The 19,587-nt window shown below is 44.0% G+C and overlaps 1 protein-coding gene across 3 annotated transcripts in view; it reads left to right on the top strand.

Annotated features, from left to right (window-relative positions):
* Nucleotides 1–19,587, top strand: part of zdhhc3a (zDHHC palmitoyltransferase 3a) — a 39,969-nt gene extending 20,382 nt beyond the window's left edge. Inside the window, exons 7-8 of one of the 3 annotated variants that reach the window (XM_078199537.1) lie at nucleotides 17,412–17,464; nucleotides 18,346–19,587. In XM_078199537.1, the coding sequence (XP_078055663.1) occupies nucleotides 17,412–17,456 (45 nt within the window). In that variant the 3' untranslated portion in view covers nucleotides 17,457–17,464; nucleotides 18,346–19,587. Of the gene's footprint in view, nucleotides 1–4,589; nucleotides 8,175–17,411; nucleotides 17,465–18,345 lie in introns of those variants that run through there. The other 2 variants (XM_078199517.1, XM_078199526.1) reach the window with 2 other exon arrangements.

Below are 19,587 nucleotides of genomic sequence, written 5' to 3'. Positions count from 1 at the left end.
AGTTTAATCTCAAGATTATCCAATTAATTTAGGTTAATGGAGTTTTAGCAACTTCCTAGTAATGGATCACTGGAAGAGAAAGGGGGAGGCAATTGCCAGATTTTTTCCCCTAATTAGCTGTGGCTTCTTTTATCAACGTGGGATTTTTTTTCCCCTCCCAGGAGATTACATGACTTCTGTTAGACAGGAAGTGAATCAGAATGTGTAAGGCATCTTGCCCGTGTACAGGGCAGGTGAGATCGACCAGCTGCTCTCTTCCTGTCCAGTATGTTCACGTATGATTCCAGCTTATACTTCTGAAGATAAAGGCTCAGTCATCATGTTGGAACCATAGCAATAAAAAACACATCTCTTTTAAAATGTTTCCTTTGGACAGCATATTTCACACTCGACAAAAAGGGCAGATAGCCCCGCAGTGCAAGCAGGAGAATGTCATTTGTTTTGGGAATTATGTTGATGCCTGGGAATTAGTTGTCATACCAGTTAGTTTGTCTTTGAATTGGTCCTAGACACTAGAGCTGCTAGCAAGTACATGCTAGGATGTGATGAAGGAACAGACAGGCGCCTAGCTGAAAATGCCTCTCCTTCCAACCTAACTTGCAGCAGTAATTACATTAATGATTTGGATGGGAATTTAGGAGGTACGGTTAGTAAGTTTGCAGATGCCACCAAGATTAGTGGCATAGTGGACACTGAATAAGGTAATCGAGGATTGTAACGGGATCCTGATCAATTGGGCCAGTGGGCTGATGAATGGCAGATGGAGTTTAAATACGAGATGATGCATTTTGGTAGGTTGAACCAGGACAGGACTTACTCAGTTAATGGTAGAACGTTGGGGAGAGTTACAGAACAAAGAGATCGAGGGGTACAGGTCCATAACTCCTTGAACGTGGAGTCACAGGTGGACAGAGTGGTGCAGAAGGCATTCAGCATGCTTGGTCTCATTGGTCAGAACATTGGATACAGGAGTTGGGATGTCTAGTTGAAGTTGTACAAGACATTGGTAAGGCCACACTTGGAATACTGTGTACAGTTCTGGTTACTCTATTATAGAAAGGATATTATTAAACTAGAAAGAGTGCAGAAAAGATTTACTTGGATGCTACTGGGACTTGATGGTTTGAGTCGTAAGAAGAGACTGAATAGACTGGGACTTTTATCCCTGGAGCGGAGGAGGCTGAGGGGTGATCTTATAGAGGTCTATAAAATAATGAGGGAAATAGATACGGTAGATAGTCAACATCTTTTCCCAAAGGTAGGGGAGTCTAAAACTAAAAGGCATAGGTTTAAGGTGAGAGGGGAGAGATACAAAAGGGTCCAGAGGGGCAATTCTTTCACACACAGGGTGGTGAGTGTCTGGAACGAGCTGCCAGAAGTAGTAGTAGAGGCGGGTACAACTTTGTCTTTTGAAAAGCATTTGGACAGTTACATGGGTAAGATTGGTATAGGGGGATATGGGCCAAATATGGGCAATTGGGACGAGCTTAGTGGTACAAACTGGGCGGCATGGACAAGTTGGGCCGAAGGGCCTGTTTTCATGCAGTAAATCTCTATAATTTTATGACAGTGTTGACCACTGAAATATCTCTGGACCACATGGTCCCATGTCTTGCTGGAAGATATGTCATTAATGTGCAGCTCCTCTAGGGAGATGAATGGAGTGGACAATGAAGGAAGTAAATGGATAACGACGATAGTTTAGTCAAACCAGTTTGTAAACCCCCACTCCCTTGGTTCTCGAACTCCACTGAGAGTCACCATTTAGACAAGTGGCCCCTTTTTTTTGGAAGGTGAGGTGGAGTTTTTTTGATGAATTTCACTGTGCACATTTGTGTGTGAGATGATTGTTTAATGGTTACCAGTTATTTCCACCTTGCTGGTTTGCTTCCGATGCTGACATCGCGCTATCATTTGTTATTTTTGTTTTGACTTCCTCTATAATACTGACATCTCCTCAGAACTTGGGCCGGTTTTTTCTCACAACATGAGAGTTTGAGGGAGAGTTTATAAGCTTCCAGTAAGGTATTAGTTTTATTCAGCATTTCAAATGGCATCAGTCAGTGAATTTATAAGTTGCAGTGACTGTTTGAAACACCTTCCCTATTTCCACCCCTCAGCGTACCTGTTCAAATTTGCATTCTCTATCACCCGCCCCAGACCGAATGTTCACTAATGTCCTTTAGGGAAGGAAATCTGCGTCCTTACCCGGTCTGGCCTACATGTGACTCCAGAGCCACAGCAATGTAGTTGACTCTCAACTGCCCTCGGGCAACTAGGAACGGACAATAAATGCTGGCCAGCCAGCGACGCCCATGTCCCACAAATGAATTTTTAAAAAGGTCCTATCCCATCTCTCTCTCTATCTCTCTGACTCGCTTGTGCTGCAGTTACCTCCTTTAACTCACCCCTACCTTTACACCCTCATGGCCAACCAATGGAGAAGTTCAGGGACTTTTTTGTTGAGATTAGACCATCTTTCCAGCAGTCCCTTCTGCCATCCCTTCCTGCTAATGATTTAATTGAGAGGCCTACTGAGAGTCAATAGTAAGGACCCATTCCTTTCACAGAGAAGCCAATAACCAGGGGGCGTAGATTTAAAGTAATCGGTAGAAGGATTCGAGGGGATGGTTGAGGAGAAATTGTTTTTACCCAGAGGATAGTGCGGTCTTGGAATTCACTTCCTGAAAATGTGGTAGAGGCAAAATCCCACATTGCATTTGAATAAAATGCTTGGATACAGACTTGGTCTGCAGTAACCTACAGAGCTACAGTCCAAGGGCCTGAAAAGTAAGATTAAGTGGAATGCTTCCTTTTCAGTTGGCTTAAGCAAGATGGGTCAAGTGACCTTCTGCTTTGCCCCACGTTTTCTATGTTCATCCACCTTGCTAAGGTCCCACCCCATGTCGTGCACCCTTTGAGCTGTTCATACCCATGAAACCCACTCCCTTCTCACTTTAAGTTTAAGTTTTTAAAGTTTTTAAAAAAGTTTATTTATTAGTGTCACAAGTAGGCTTGCATTAACAGTGCAATAAAGCTACTCCAGCGCCTGTTTGGGTACACTGAGGGAGAATTTAGCATGGCCAATGTACCTAACCAGCATGTCTTTCAGACTGTGGGAGGAAATTGGAGCATCCGGAGGAAACCCAAGCCGACACGGGGAGAATATGCAGACCCCGCACGGACAGTGACCCAAGCCGGGAATCGAACTCTGGTCCCTGGAGCTGTGAGGCAGCAGTGCTAACCATTGTGACACCCTATTGCGTCCACTTTACCCTTTTCCCACTAGATTTCTGGCCACCACTCTAACTGATATTGTAAACCTCTCCCTCTCTCCAGATAATGTCTGTCTCCTTTTCAAATCTGCTGTCGATACTCCCCTTCCTAAAAAACAAACACCACTGAACCCCCTCTGCTTGCAAACTAATGCCCCGTTCTGCAGCCAACTTCTTTCCTGTTGTGTTCAATATCACCCCCGTGCTCACTGACCAGTGATTGCTCCTGGTCCACCAATGCCTCAGTTTTAAAAGTTATCATCCCTGTGTTCAGATCTGTGTGTGGCCTTGTCCCTTTCTGTTTCTTATAGCATCATCCAGCCCTAGTCTGCTACAGCACTCTCTTTGCTGCCCCACCATTGGCAGCCATGCCTTTGTCTGCCTAGGCCTGAATCAATGAGTCTCCACCCTCTCTGCTCTTCTCCTCCTTTAGAAGTCACCTTTACCAAGCTTTTAGCCACTTGGCTTCATACGTTGGCTTGGCACCAATATTTGCCTTGTTATGCTCCTCTGGAGTCCCTTAGGGATGGTTTCCTTTGTTAAAGGCACTCAACCAGTGCAGTGTGCATCAGTTGGCTATTTGATGTTCCAGGGTTATTTTGCCAAATTTTTGTGCTTCATGCACTCGCTGTGCTGTCCCAGTTTATTGCTAAAATACAGGAGCCCATTGCTCTGTAGTTTTCTATATAGTGCTGTAAATGCCACCTTTCTGTGATACTTGCTGGTTATACCGACTTGGTTTTTTTCCTCCTACATTTCATCCACCATTTCTACTAAAGACGTGCACTTAAAAATGTGGTCAACACTTGGATTGATGGCATAGCATCTCAGTGCCCAGCTGTACTGTGTTACTGTCAAAAATTAAGGGGGGTTGGGGAGGGGTTTGCCTTATTGTTTTCCCCTTTGTCCAGTAAGTGGCTAAACCTCAAACCAGCCACCTGGAGAGATATTCCCTCTGAATGGTGGGGGCATTTGAAATCTGCCTGCATTGCTCTTTCCGGTTTCTGAAGGAGGGTTGGCTGCCGCCTGGGGGGACAGGCGGCCGGCTTTCCCCCTCGAGAGAAGGCAATGGAAAAGAGCAATGCCGGCAAACAAGCGGGGTGGGGGTCGGGGGAGTGTTGAAAATTATACCGTCAACTACAGCTATTTGGGTTTTAATTAATTGAAAATATCGTTTGGATGTTAAATTGAAATATCAGTGACTCTTGCTGATTTGATGTATGTTCTGGTGTTCTGTTTGTAGTGGGTAGAAGAAAGTCCTCCTTCGCCCAATCTTACCTACATGATTTTAAGCTGTTCTATTTCTGTTTCCAGGGAATAGAGCAGTTGAAAAAGGAAGAGAGAAGATGGGCTAAAAAAACAAAATGGATGAATATGAAAGCTGTGTTCGGTCATCCATTTTCAATAGAATGGCTAAGCCCATTCGCAACTCCAGATCAAGGGAAGGTAGACCCGTACCAGTATGTGGTCTGAGTTATCCTAGGCCAGCAATCCAATCCAAACTGGTTACTTAATAGCAACTACTTTTACAAATACCAGTCGTAACTTGCTCTATAAGTTATTCACAAGATGGTGTCCTTCCTGATCCACCTGGTCTTTTTTTTTTAAAAAGCATGGATGATGAAAAGATGCACTCCATTGTTCAACTTTATTCCAGCCTTTATTCCTGTTCCGCAAAATAAAAGGACTGTAAAATGCCGAATTTCTTTCTCCTCTACACTGCTATACTGGGATATTGTATGATATAAGCAGGCTTCTAAAGACTGCAGATGTAGCTGTAAAATTAAAATAAAGGAAATTGAAGAAAATCAAGCAACTGAAAGTACTGTTAAGGATCGGGCATCCTTCTGAAGCTTCAAGATTCATAATAGGGGCTGGATTAATTCTCTTTCCAAGACTTGTTTTCTTGATTTGCCTTTATTGATTTATACCTTGATATTCTGTAACAATTACTAAAGTATAAGCTGATGCCTTTATTAAATTGGTGTCATTACAGTAATTATTGAGTACTATGGGGTACTGCTAAGATGCTGACCACAGATCAAGATGAAACCTTGCTTGCTTATATTTTACTGCCCACTACCCCATAGCCTTCAAGAGCTTGACTTCCTGTTCTTCTTTTCTGTGTTTTTGCGCCCGTGATACTCTTTTGCATTCTGGTTCACTCAATCCATAGTTGGAGAGTGGTGTGCCCTCCTAGATTTGCCCTCCCAACCTTGGGCTTCCAGGGTGATCCACATTATACCAAAGAAACAGACGCTCCATATTAAAAGGGAAATCACTTGGCCTTTTAAAAGGACAGTTAAGTCGGCAAAGCCTGTAAAACGAAGATCATTAATTAAAGTTGTATAAAGAGGCTTTGATGCAAGGCTGTACCCACTGATATTGGTACATGCTGTTTGGAGTTGCTCTTCCCCCACTTAAATTGACTCTGCATCATGTCCTATAAGCATATACATTTGCTGATGTGGATTAATCATGTAAGGAACTTCTTATTTACATGGCCATCCATGTTTGTGAAGCGCCAAACACACCATTAATGGGTTGCCAACATTAATGCATTTCTTTTGTGTCTTTTAATATTACTAATTTTTATTGGGTGTTAATTTTTATACTCCTTCCGTCTGCCCTATCTCCATTTTCCTCCTCTTGACCATGTTAAGACAACATAACTTGAGTGAGTGAATGCGTTCAGAACTTTAGCTGTTAGCATGCTCTCCGTAATGATAAAGACTACTTATTGCTGGATGCTGTTCAGGCCTGTACAAATTTACTCTTCTGTTTACAATTTTCAGCAGGTAAATTCAGTCTTCCAAACAGCACAAGCAAAATGGATTTTTGTAGATGTGCAGGAACTACATTAAAAGCATGACTTATTTTTTTAATCTTTTCCGCTACCTCTCATTTGACCTTTTTAAAGCATTTTGCATACTTTTTCGGTGTTGTTTTTTCCGAGCTGTCTTGTGTTTACCTCCCTTAATGTGGAACGCGAGTAGCCATTCAGCCCTCCAGCCTGTTCCCGCCATTCAGGAAGGTCATGACAGATCTGTATCTCGTATCGTATCCAATTTGCCCATCTCTTTCCCAAACTCCTTTATCCAACAAAAACTTATCGACCTCTCTCTTGGTAATTTCAATTGACCCAATGTCCACAATGTTTGTGAAGAGTTCATGTCACTAAAACCTTGTCTCTTGTCACATCTGTCCGCAAACATGACTCTGACAAGCCCGGTGTCTAGTTAGATGAATTGGGATTGGTGAAATCGTTTCTAAAATTGAATCTTGGGAAACGGTGTTTACCTTGCTTCTGGATGGACCCTGCCAACTGCAATCCTTTATAGCCATCCCGTGGCAATGTTACCATGTTCACAACCTGGTGGTTCCTGGTACACAGAAATTAATGAGGGTTTAATTCCAGGCAGGCTGATCTTGGGACCAGATCAAACATTCTTTTGTTAAGAGGCTTCTCTTTCAATGACAGATTGTTTCATTATTCACGTCCCCCAGAGTTTTTATTTTTAATTGGGTTGAAAGTTAATGCATTTATTCAGTTTGTGGACATTATGCACGGGTAAAACTGTGATGGCCGCAACCTTGCAAATTCAAAAGATATATAGAACTTTCCGATAGCTGTGTCTAAATGCATTGCACCAGACTGGTGAAGACTAGTCCTAACTCAAGACCTGGGGTAGCACAGTGGTTAGCACTGCTGCCTGTCAGTGCCAGGGACCGAGCTTCGATTCCCAGCTTGGGTCACTGTCGGCGCAGAGTCTGCACGTTCTCCCTGTGTCTGCGTTTCCTCCGGGTGCTCCGGTTCCGTCCCACAGTCCGAAAGACGCGCTGATTAGATTCATTGGCCATGCTAAATTCTCCCTCGGTGTACCCGGACAGGCACCGGAGTGTGGTGACTGGGGGATTTTCACAGTACCTTCATTGCAGTGTTAATGTAAGCCTGCTTGTGACATAAAATAAATCTGTGGTAAGTTAGTCAGTCTCAGCCAAAGTGGTCTCCGGAACTCCCCGGGATAGGAAAGAGGAAAATTATTCTGAATTCACATCACTTTTGTTTGTTGCGATATAGCCCCTGTCATTGTTGGATTGTTGTGGAGCTGTACCCCAGCATAAGTACACATTTCGAAGAGAGGTAGAAAATGCTAATTTGGGGGTGGGGGGTGATATTGTGAAGTGTTTTTGTTTTAAAACTGGTCAGGAATTAAAAAGAATAGCTCTGTAGGTGTCATCACTATTGTCTTTGTGTATCAATGGGGTTTTTGGGAAATTCAATCTTCTCTTTCTGTCTAAATGCAGGAAGATTTGTATGTAACAGACACTTGAGTTTTTAAATGTGTGAATTCTAGCTCTTAAAGACTCAAGACCCAAAACATTAGTTGTTTTAGGAGTTTAGCAATTCTAGAAATGGGTTATGATGAAGTATGACCTGAATGGGCAAACTGAGCTCAAATGAGCAGTTAGGTTTGTTTTTAAGGAAGAAAATGTTTAAAATTGTTCTCAAAAGATGTCCCCTGCAATGCTGGAATATGGAAAAAGGAATATATGTGTAGCTCTTGGTAGTATGGCATTGTCTAAAATCACGTTAACAAAACTCATCAGAGACTTTTAATCTTGCATTAAAGCTGCCAATTAAATTTGCTTTGTAGAAATAATATCAAACTGGTTTAAAGTTTTGTGTTATATTACAGCATTGCCAAAAAAAAGCGCAGTTAGATCATTATTTCTCATAATCTTGTGTCCTCTATATGGTGGGAGGGGAAGAAACTACATTTAACATGGAACTTGGGAAATATGTGTTTGTCTAAACGTTTGCTTCAGATACAATCTGAATACTGTGTGTGATTTGGGTGCTATTATTAAATAATTAAATAAAACATTTTACAAAGAGTTTGTGCAGTGTTTGGATTGTTAGGGACCAGACCAGAAGCCCCAAGATATATTATGAAGTTAGACTAGAGCCCAACTATATTTAGGCATTAGTGTGCAGATAAGGTGTTTTACTCCAGGTGTGATTCTATTGATGCATTAGGAAGCTTTGATCAAAACATTTTATTTAACAATACAGTTTAAATGTAACAAATTAATTAAGTTTTACTAATTGAACTACTTAAACACAATTCTGAACTGCTAACCTATCTCTCTCAATTACAATTTAAGCAGTATTCCTCATAGACGTAAACTCCCCTTCAGAATCAGTTAGCATACATCATAGGCTGATGTGGGCTGCCAGAACGCACTGGTGAGAGAGAGACCTATTTCTCCTAGCAGGTCCCAGACTGGAGACTCCAGAGAAAGAAAGAGACCAACCTCCAGCTCCTAGCAGATGCTGCCTGTTTTTCTTTTGTAAGCTTAGCTCCTCTCCTCCACATGACATGGCTTCTGTCAATCATTCATACTTCAGGGTAATTGTTTCTGATATAGTTTTCCCAAACAGACTGGCCCCACTTAATAGCTTTGGAATTGTCATGTACAGTGATGCGAATGTTCAACCATTCTAAAACTGCAGTTTCAAGTCACTCAGTCTATTTAAAATCCAACAAGGGTGTTTCATTCAGTAAATACACAAGTCATTTTTGGTATAACGTACAGCTTCACAACCGTCATATTGATGTGGGTAAATATCGGTCAGGGCTAACTGGCAATAGTACCACTGAGATCTTATCCACCTGAGAGGGCTGGTGGGGACTGGAATTTAACTTATCACCTGAAAGTCAATCCCTCAGTGCCGCAGTTTAACCCAAAAACCTGGGTTTTTGTGCCCATGTCTTGGAGCGGTCCTAGGACCCACAACCCCTGACTCCGAGGCAAAACTACTGAACACTGAACCTTAGCCAGCATTTTATGCAGCTTAATATAATTAATTGCTTTCTGTAAAGGATGCAACCTGTTGTCAAAGCATAACTAAAACTGAAGGTTTTACTGTGTATTCTGAAGCAGCTCTCAAGCAACCAGTTACTGAGTCAAAGAACAAAGAAAATTACAGCACAGGAACAGGCCCCTTCGGCCCTCCAAGCCTGCACCGACCATGCTGCCTGACTGAACTAAAACCCCCTCCCCTTCTGGGGACCATATCCCTCCATTCCCGTCCTATCTATGCATTTGTCAAGACGCTCCTTAAAACTCACTATCGTATCTGCTTCCACTACCTCCCCCAGCAGCGAGTTCCAGGCACCCACCACCCTCTGTGTAAAAAAAAAACTTGCCTCGTACATCTCCTTTAAACCTTGCCCTTCGCACCTTAAATCTATGCCCCCGAGTAATTGACTCTTCCACCCTGGGAAAAAGCTTCTGACTATCCACTCTGTCCATGCCCCTCATAATCTTGTAGACTTCTATCAGGTCTCCCCTCAACCTCTGTCGTTCCAGTGAGAACAAACCAAGTTTCTCCAACCTCTCCTCATAGCTAATGCCCTCCATACCAAGCAACATCCTGGTAAATCCTTTCTGTACCCTCTCCAAAGCCTCCACATCCTTCTGGTAGTGTGGCGACTAGAATTGAACACAATTCCAAGTGCGGCCTAACTAAGGTTAGAAATCATAGAAACCCTACAGTGCAGAAGGAGGCCATTCGGCCCATCGAGTCTGCACCGACCACAATCCCACCCAGGCCCTACCCTCACATATTTACCCGCTAATCCCTCTCACTTACGCATCTTAGGATTCTAAGGGGCAATTTTTTTTTTAACCTGGCCAATCAACCTAACCCGCACATCTTTGGACTGTGGGAGGAAACCGGAGCACCCGGAGGAAACCCACGCAGACACGAGGAGAATGTGCAAACTCCACACAGACAGTGACCCGAGCCGGGAATTGAACCCGGGACCCTGGAGCTGTGAAGCAGCAGTGCTAACCACTGTGCTACCGTGCCGCCCTAAGGTTCTATAAAGCTGCAACATGGCTTGCCAATTTTTAAACTCAATGCCCCGGCCGATGAAGGCAAGCATGCCATATGCCTTCTTGACTACCTTCTCCACCTACGTTGCTACTTTCAATGACCTGTGTACCTGTACATCCAGATCCCTCTGCCTATCAATTCTCTTGAGGGTTCTGCCATTTACTGTATATTTCCTCTCTGTATTAGACCTTCCTAAAGTCATGGAGTCCTCGAGTCATGCAGCACAGAAACAGGCCCTTCAGCGCAGCTTGTATATGCTGACCATCAAATAGCAATCTATACTTATCCCATTTACCAGTAGTTGGTCTATAGCCTACTATTCCTTGGTGATTTAAGTACTCCTTAAGTTACTATATAACTTGTCTGGCCATGGAGCCACAACACTTCCTTAACATGATTCACCCACCCACCCCTCTGCCTCGACTAGCTTTCTCACAATGCCATTCTAATGCCAATTGTCCTATCCATTTCTTCCCATCTTATGATGTTTGCAATGCTTATGATACGTTAGACATTATGCAGACATTCCTCTGTGACAAGCCCACCTCTCTCTGCCTGCTCCAAAATAGCACTCTACATCAGAGCTTCAGGGCAGGCAGTAAGAAGCAAGACATCAAGCCAATTTCACTGTGGTACAATCTTGCAAACAAAACTGAAGCTGTAGAGTTCGCTTCAAACAAATGCTTTCGTTCTCACTGCGATGCTGAATTATTTTTGGCTCCGGCTGTGCCTGGATATCTTAAAAGAAGAACTCCTGTCTGTTTTCCTCTGTTCCTGCTGTGTGAGTATAAAACACAGGATTGCAGCAGGACTTTAGCCCTGCTCTCCACTCAATGCCTGCTAAATATTTCTCTGCAACCTACACCGTGAGCGCATCTCCTACAGGTAGGTTGACGTTAAGCTCTTTTGAAAATCGTTTGTCTTCCAGTGGTGTACGCTGCTATTCCAGTTTCTGAACGACTGAACAAGGTTGGATTTCTAAAAAGACATTCGAAATGTCACAGCGAGATAGGCGCTGGATACTAAACATGATGCAAAAGGAGCTTCTCACAGAGCATAGGACAATACAGCACAGGAACAGGCCCTTCCGACCATGATCTGGTGCTGAACATGACACCAAATTAAATTAATCCCTTCTGCCTGCCCTTGGTCCATATCTCTATTCCCTGCATATTCCTGCGCTTATCTAAAAGCTCCTTTAACGCCCTTATTGTATCTGCCTGCACCACCATCCCCGACAGCGCATTCCAGTCTCCTACCACTCTGAGTAAACAAACTTGCCCCTCACATCTCCTTTGAACTTTCCCCCCCTCGCCTTAAATGCATGCCCCCTAATATTAGACATTTCAACTCTGGGGAAAAAAGATTCTGACTGTCAACCCTATCTGTGCGCCTCAGTTTTATAGACTTCTATCAGGTCTCCCCTCAGCCTCCGCCACTCCAGAGAAAATAACCCTAGTTTGTCCTGCCTCTCCTTATAGCTCATACCCTCTAACCCAGGCAGCGTCCTGGTAAAACTCTGCTGCACCCTCTCTGAAGCCCCCACATCCTTCCTGTAATGTAACGACCAGAATTGAACGCAATATTCTTAAGTGCCTAACCAAAGTTTGATAAAGCTGCAATATGACATCCTAACTATTGTATTCAATTTCCCAACCAATGGAGATGGTTTTGCAACTTGCGTAGGCTTAATTTCATAATTGGCAGTAAGGTTTGATTTTGTAACACAGTTTGCTAATCGACCATTTGATCATGATATCTAGGAGCAGGTTTTTCATGTGTTTCGTGATTAATAACAACAGGAATGAAAGTAGCATTTGGCTCCTTTGTGTTACGTCAGGTCAATACATGGACAGCTATGTTCCAGAAGGCCGCATACACTAGATTTTCTTCTGTTATCTCTCTCTAACTGAGCAGGGTAGTGGCAGAAGCAGCAGGCCAAATGTGCTTAGGCTCCTATGCGTAACTTGTCCAAATTTACTGGCAATGTAATGGTAGGCGGGAAAGTGAACTGTGAGAAGCACGCAGAGAGGTTGCAAAGGGATACCGTCCCGTTAAGTTAATGGACACAGGGAGCAAATGGAGTTCAAGTTGTGAAAGTCTCAAATTATCCATTTTCATAGAATCACAGAATGCAGAAGAGGCCCTTCAGCCCATCAAGTCTGCATCGATACACAAGAAACACCTGACCTCCCACCTAATCAGGGTGGTGCAGTGGTTAGCACTACTGCCTCACAGCGCCAGGGACCCGGGTTCAATTCTGGCCTCGGGTCACTCTCTGTGTGGAGTTTGCACGTTCTCCCCATGTCTGCGTCGGTTTCCTCCGGGTGCTCCGATTTCCTCCCACAGACCAAAGATGTTGGGCTGGGTTGATTGACCATGGTAAATTGCCCCTAATGTCAGGGTTGTTAGCAGGGAAAATATGAGGGGTTATGGGAATATGGGTGGGATTGTGGTTGGTACAGACCAGATGGGCCGAATGGTCTCCTTCTGTACTGTAGAGATTCTATTCTATGACATGCCAAGTGCTCATCCAGGTACTTTTAAAGGATGAGAGACAACTCGCCTCCACCACCCTCCCAGGCAGCGCATTCCAGACCGTCACCATCCTCTGGGGGAAAAACAATTTCCTCGTATTCCCCACATTTTGGTTGTAAGAATGGATAAGCAGAATTTTTTTTTAAAAAGGTGAGAGGTGAGTTGGTATTCAAAGGGATTTTTATGTCCATTCCAAGTTAAGACGCAAGTGTGGAATGCAATTAGGAAGATGAATGGAATGTTAGTATTTATTACAAGAGGATTGGAGTATAGCAGTTAAGAAGACTTGCTACAATTATATGGGGCTTTGGTGAGACCACAGCTAGAGTTCTGTGTACAGTTTAACCTAAGGAAGGATATATTTGCCTGAAAGGATTTGTAACAAAGGTCAATCGACTCCTCGGAGGAGAGGGCAATCCCGTGAGGAAAGAATAGACTGTGCCAATATTCTCTGGAGTTTAGGAGAATGAAAGGTGATCTTATAAAATTCATAGACTCCCTACAGTACAGAAGGAGGTCATTCAGCCCATCGAACCTGCACCGACCACAATCCCACCCAGGCCCTATTCCTGTAACCCTACGCAATTACCCTGCTAATCCCCCTGACACTAGGGTCAATTTAGCATAGACAATCAACCTAACCCGCACATCTTTGGATTGTGGGAGGAAACCGGAGCACCCAGAGGAAACCCACGCAGACATGGGGAGAACGTACAGATTCCATGCAGACAGTGATCCGAGGCCAAAATTGAACCTGGGACCCTGGTGCTGAGGGGCAGCAGTGCTAACCACTGTGCCACCCGGTGCCACTCATTAAGATGCTGAGAAGCTCTTTCCCCTACATGGAGTTCTGCTTCTTTATAAAATACCTTTATTTCTTTAATCCAACTCCACACACAATTCTCCACCAACAAATAGTGCCACCTGTGACCCCTTTATATATCAGTGGCTTCTTTCAATTTGACTTGATAATTGACATCAAATTAGGACTTAATTGGAAGGTCTGCTAACCCTTTCCTAACACCCACGACCATTTGACTCAAAGGCGAGAGTGCTACACACTGAGGTATAGTGTTGCAAGCGTCAGCAAATGGAAGAGAGTTGGATAATTACCTGGTGAAAAGTTTATCAGCTGTGCATAGGATGTGCCTTGGAATATTCCTGAGACAGGCACACCAACCAGATTCATGGAGACTTTTTCAGCCTCCTTCCTGCAAGGGAGAGTGGGATGTGGCAGGACAACCAATCGGATTGTGTCAGTATCAAGAACAAAGAGGTCCGCGAGCTCCTCGCCCTCTGTTGTTGGAGGTAAGGATGGGGAAGAGATGGGTTTAGAACATAGAAAGTCACAGCACAAACAGGCCCTTCGGCCCACAAGTTGCGCCGATCACATCCCCACCTCTAGGCCTATCTATAGCCCTCAATCCCATTAAATCCCATGTACTCATCCAGAAGTCTCTTAAAAGACCCCAACGAGTTTGCCTCCACCACCACCGACGTCAGCCGATTCCACTCACCCACCACCCTCTGAGTGAAAAACTTACCCCTGACATCCCCCCTGTACCTACCCCCCAGCACCTTAAACCTGTGTCCTCTCGTAGCAACCATTTCAGCCCTTGGAAATAGCCTCTGAGAGTCCACCCTATCCAGACCCCTCAACATCTTGTAAACCTCTATCAGGTCACCTCTCATCCTTCGTCTCTCCAGGGAGAAGAGACCAAGCTCCCTCAACCTATCCTCATAAGGCATGCCCCCCAATCCAGGCAACATCCTTGTAAATCTCCTCTGCACCCTTTCAATGGCTTCAACATCTTTCCTGTAATGAGGTGACCAGAACTGCGCGCAGTACTCCAAGTGGGGTCTAACCAGGGTCCTATAAAGCTGCAGCATTATCTCCCGACTCCTAAACTCAATCCCTCGATTAATGAAGGCTAGTACGCCATACGCCTTCTTGACCGCATCCTCCACCTGCGAGGCCGATTTAAGAGTCCTATGGACCCGGACCCCAAGGTCCTTCTGATCCTCTACACTGCTAAGAATGGTACCCTTCATTTTATACTGCTGCTCCATCCCATTGGATCTGCCAAAATGGATCACTACACACTTATCCGGGTTGAAGTCCATCTGCCACTTCTCCGCCCAGTCTTGCATTCTATCTATGTCTCGCTGCAACTTCTGACATCCCTCCAAACTATCCACAACACCACCTACCTTGGTGTCGTCAGCAAACTTACCAACCCATCCCTCCACTTCCTCATCCAGGTCATTTATGAAAATGACAAACAGCAAGGGTCCCAGAACAGATCCCTGGGGCACTCCACTGGTCACTGACCTCCATGCAGAGAAAGACCCCTCCACAGCCACTCTCTGCCTTCTGCAGGCAAGCCAGTTCTGGATCCACAAGGCAACAGCCTTGTTTAGGAAGATGGTTTGCAGTAGGGAAAAGAAGCCAGGAGTTTTCTTCGCATTTGAGGATGATCCTGGACTGGTGAACAGTTTCGGCAGAAAAGAGCAAGACCCAATAGTGTTTCAAATGGTCCAGCCTGATTTGGCGATGGATGGCTGAAGCAGTTGTTCACTAAATCTTTTGTACTCCTTGGGTAGCATGGGTGGCCCAGTGGTTAGCACTGCTGCCTCACAGCGCCAGGGACCAGGGTTCAATTCCCGGCTGGGGTCACTGTCTGTGTGGAGTTTACACGTTCTCCCCGTGTCTGCATGGGTTTCCTCCGGGTGCTCCAGTTTCCCCCCACAGTCCAAAGATGTGCGGGTTAGGTTGATTGGCCATGCTAAATTCTCCCTCAGTGAGCTGGGATTCGTAAGTTAGAGGAATTAGTGGGGTAAATGTGTGCAGTTACGGGGATAGGGCCTTGGTGGGATTGGTGTTGGTGCAGACTCGATGGGCCGAATGACCTCCATTGCACTGTACGGATTGTACGATTCTAAGACTTGGTGGAGCAGAGAAAAGATGACAACTTTAATCATTTATATTCGAGAAAATAATTCAATGGAAATCTTAGTATTGCACTCTTTGTCCAATTTGCTGAAGGTGTCCTTGTCCCATTTGCCACTCAGGGTGGCCCACCCCGGCACATTTCTGTTGAAAGAGATGACATTTATTATTATAAAACTTTTCAGGTTAAGGGTGAATTTGATGCCGCAGTTCAAAGGTGCTTTCACTGGGTAGATGTAAGAAACTGTTTCCAATGGAAGGCCTCTAAGGAAAGTTGAAGCTAATTGGCGAGATATTTAGAGGGGAGATGAGGACGATTTGCTTGTGTCACACTGCGAGTTTCAGCGCTAACTTTCAAAGGGGAATTGGATGTACGTAGTTAAAAATGAGAAATCTGCAGGGCCATGGAGCAACAGCAGGGGACTGAGATTTGCACAGCTCTTTCAAAGAGATGCAATAGGCACAATGGGCTGAATGGCCTCCTGTGTGATTTTTAGGTGAGGTGAGGGAATCATTGAAGATAACTACAGGAGCAGAGAGTGAAGGAAACCACTTTAGGTAAAGTGTTAGCCGCACTGATAAATATTAAAAATTGGGGATAATTAAGATTTACAAAAACAAAAGTCGAAGCATAATTAAGGACCCCACGCACCTCGGACATTCTCTCTTCCACCTTTTTCCGTCAGGAAAAAGATACAAGTCTGAGGTCACGTACCAACTGACTCAAGAACAGCTTCTTCCCTGCTGCCTTTTGAATAGATCTACCTCGCATTAAGTTGATGTTTCTCTACACCCTAGCTATGACTGTAACACTACGTTCTGCACTCTCTCGTTTCCTTTAGGTTGATTGGCCAGGTTAAAAATTGCCCCTTAGAGTTCTGAGATGTGTGGGTTAGCGGGTAAATATGTGGGGGTAGGGCCTGGGTGGGATTGTGGTCGGTGCAGACTCGATGGGCCGAATGGCCTCCTTCTGCACTGTAGGGTTTCTATGATTTCTATGATTCCTTCTCTATGAACGGTATGCTTTGTATGTATAGCACGCAAGAAACAATACTTTTCACTGTGTGTTAATACATGTGACAATAATAAATCAAATCAAATCAAAAGCAGGGAGTTATTTAGAGGCTGACGGCTGAAGAAGTGATGAAATGCAAATTAGCCTATCAGTGGGAAATAAGTATTTTACATATGTGACTGGAGAGAACAGTGATGTTATAGAAGTGGTAACGCATCTCATCATTTCTCCAGCTCTAATCAACTCCCTTCTTTGACTGTTTTTTATCTTAATTTTCCCGAATTCTTAACATAAAGAGTATGGTAACACATTCTCCCCGTGTCTGCATGGGTTTCCTCTGGGTGCTCCGGTTTCCTCCAGAGATGTGCAGGTTAAGTGGATTGGCCATGCTAAATTGCCCCTTGGTCTCCCAAGATGTTTAGGTTAAGGGGACTAGCGAGGTAAGGGAATGGGGTGTACTCTGTTGGAGAGTCAGTGCTGACTCGATGGACCAAATGGCCTCCTTCTGCACTGTAGGGATTCTTTGGTTCTATGAGGAGGAAAGATCTTTTTCAGTCTAATGTATTTATGTCTCACTTTCACTGACCATTAATGATGCATAATCTAACCATCACTTTGACAGCCTCAGTCTAGCCAGAATAAAAACTTTTGTCTGTTTTTCACCTGTTCTGTGCTTTTCCCTCTTCAACTAACTCTGACTTTTTCTCTTGTCTTTTAACAATGCAGCCTATCACGGGAATAGCGATGGTATCTGCACAAAACCTTTACTGATATTTGAGGTATATGTCCTACATTTGTGAAATGTCCATCTGAATCACTGAATTGCATGTTCCTTGTCCTCTGGAGCTGGTTTGTTCACCTTATCCTTGACATAATAATCGCAAAGGGAATTGCGGGGGTTGTGGCTTCCTGACTCTCAGTTTTTAAGGTCCAGATGCTGCAAAAAAACAGATGTGTCCACATCTCAGCTGTTTGGAGGAAGGAACACTTATTCAGTAGACTGGAGAAGTGCCCCACGGCTATCAAATGAGGAATAACCTCGTCTTAAGTGTACATTCCAGTGTTCCATTCCCATTTTATGGAAATCCCAGTCCAGGAGGAGAATTCCGTGGTAAATTGGTCATTTTATCAGTTTTGACCTAAAAGTGGATGCAGGTTATGAAGTGGAGGTACAAAGTGTTGCGAGAGGGCACTAACGCTTCAGCTTCAGTCATGGCTTTAAGGAAATTGGGAGAGAATGAGCAGGGTGACAGGGAAAGGGCCAGTGAGTGGGGTGAGCCAGCATGAGGTGGGGATAGACCAAACTTCTGAGCTGTAACCATTCTATGTGCCTGATTTTACCAAAACTTCGTGCCCGGTGAATAACTTAGTGAAGGAATTTTACCATAAATAATACTTACTTAGTGGTGTAGAACTTGAGTATGGCTGAAAAGAGAGACACATACTTATCGGGCCAGATGCAAGAATACCAAATTTCAAAGGGAGCGACAATTTATATTGCATGAGATCTAAACAGCATCCTTCTCAGATGCAGTATAAATTGTTGTTTCCTTTGAAATTTGGTATTCTTGCATTTGTCCTCATGTTGTGGTGGATATTATTGACAACTGAACTGATTTCACTGCAACCCTTACATTGTGTCGTTGACATTATTCTCCAGGGCATTGAGCGCCTCAAAAATGAAACGCCCACCTGGGAGAAGAAAATGGGATGGGAAGGAATGAAGACGGCTTTTGACGGGAACTTCTCCTTGGGATGGTTCAACCCATTTTCTGGCCTCCAGTGCGGGAAGTTGGCCCAGGCAGTTAACACAAATGACTTAGAAATGACAAAGGAAGGTGTCACGCAAGCATTGACTGAGCAGCAACACTGAGTCGCTATTTAAATACCACACCTGCCCTCGAGAACAGGATGAAAAACTTTGCCAATTCGCTGGACATATTTTTAAGAAGGAAATCGCTCACGAGACCAGTGTCACGAACTGGTGAGAAATACGCTCAGGGCGTCATCTTTTGGTATTACTCAGTGTTAATCAAATGCCTTTGTTTTGCAAATAAAACAGATGTACTTGAGGAGGGGTTGGGAGGGTGAAAAGTAACATTGGAAACTGTTGGCTTGTAAAATGTTTCCAGAATTATTTGTGTGGATTTTCTTTTCAATATTATTTAATCTGCATTCCCTCCTGCTATTGTACTAAGTTTGGATTGGACAGAAAGCAGCAATTGAGCTCCGAGATCTCCACGGTCGCTGTGCAAACCAGGCTGAGTGCAGCCACCTTTGCTGAATTATTAAGGGCGCAGTGACTAAAACTGCATCCAGTGCTACAGTCAAGGGCCGCTTAGTTAGTCCTGGATGCCATCTTCCAGAGGAGTTCTTTTTGTTTTGCACCTCTTCTTTTGCAGTGTTCATTCCCAGTAGCTAGTGGATTTGTGCTCTGCGGGATTTGGCAGTTTCTCCTTTGTCAGATGCGTTGACAGCACCATGATTCTGGTGGTGAACCTCAGAAGTGGCTCTGCCATTACAATCTCCATAGAGACCATTTAAAGAGAAGTCCAAACATCCAGTTATTAGCTGCAAGGACGACACATCAAGGTGTCACATTTTAAAGGAACATTTACTGTTATCAATGACCAAAGACAGAACACTTCAACATGATCTTCCTTTTGTAAGCAACTTATACTTTGAACAACTGAGCAAAAATGTTCCCGCTTTCTGCTCCTGGTATCAACTGAAAATCCCAATTTTTTTACATTATTCTGTATCTTAAGTTGACATTTATCCTGGAACCAATGCAAATGCTTCTAACAGTATAATAAAGTGGACCTTATGCAGCTGTATGTTTTGTGTAACCCAGAAGTATGTCTGCACCTTGTATAGATTAAACAGCATTCTTTTTTTTGTT

Source organism: Mustelus asterias, chromosome 2, assembly GCF_964213995.1.
Source record: "Mustelus asterias chromosome 2, sMusAst1.hap1.1, whole genome shotgun sequence".
Classification (NCBI taxonomy): domain Eukaryota; kingdom Metazoa; phylum Chordata; class Chondrichthyes; order Carcharhiniformes; family Triakidae; genus Mustelus; species Mustelus asterias.
This window is presented reverse-complemented; position numbering and strand designations above follow the sequence as displayed.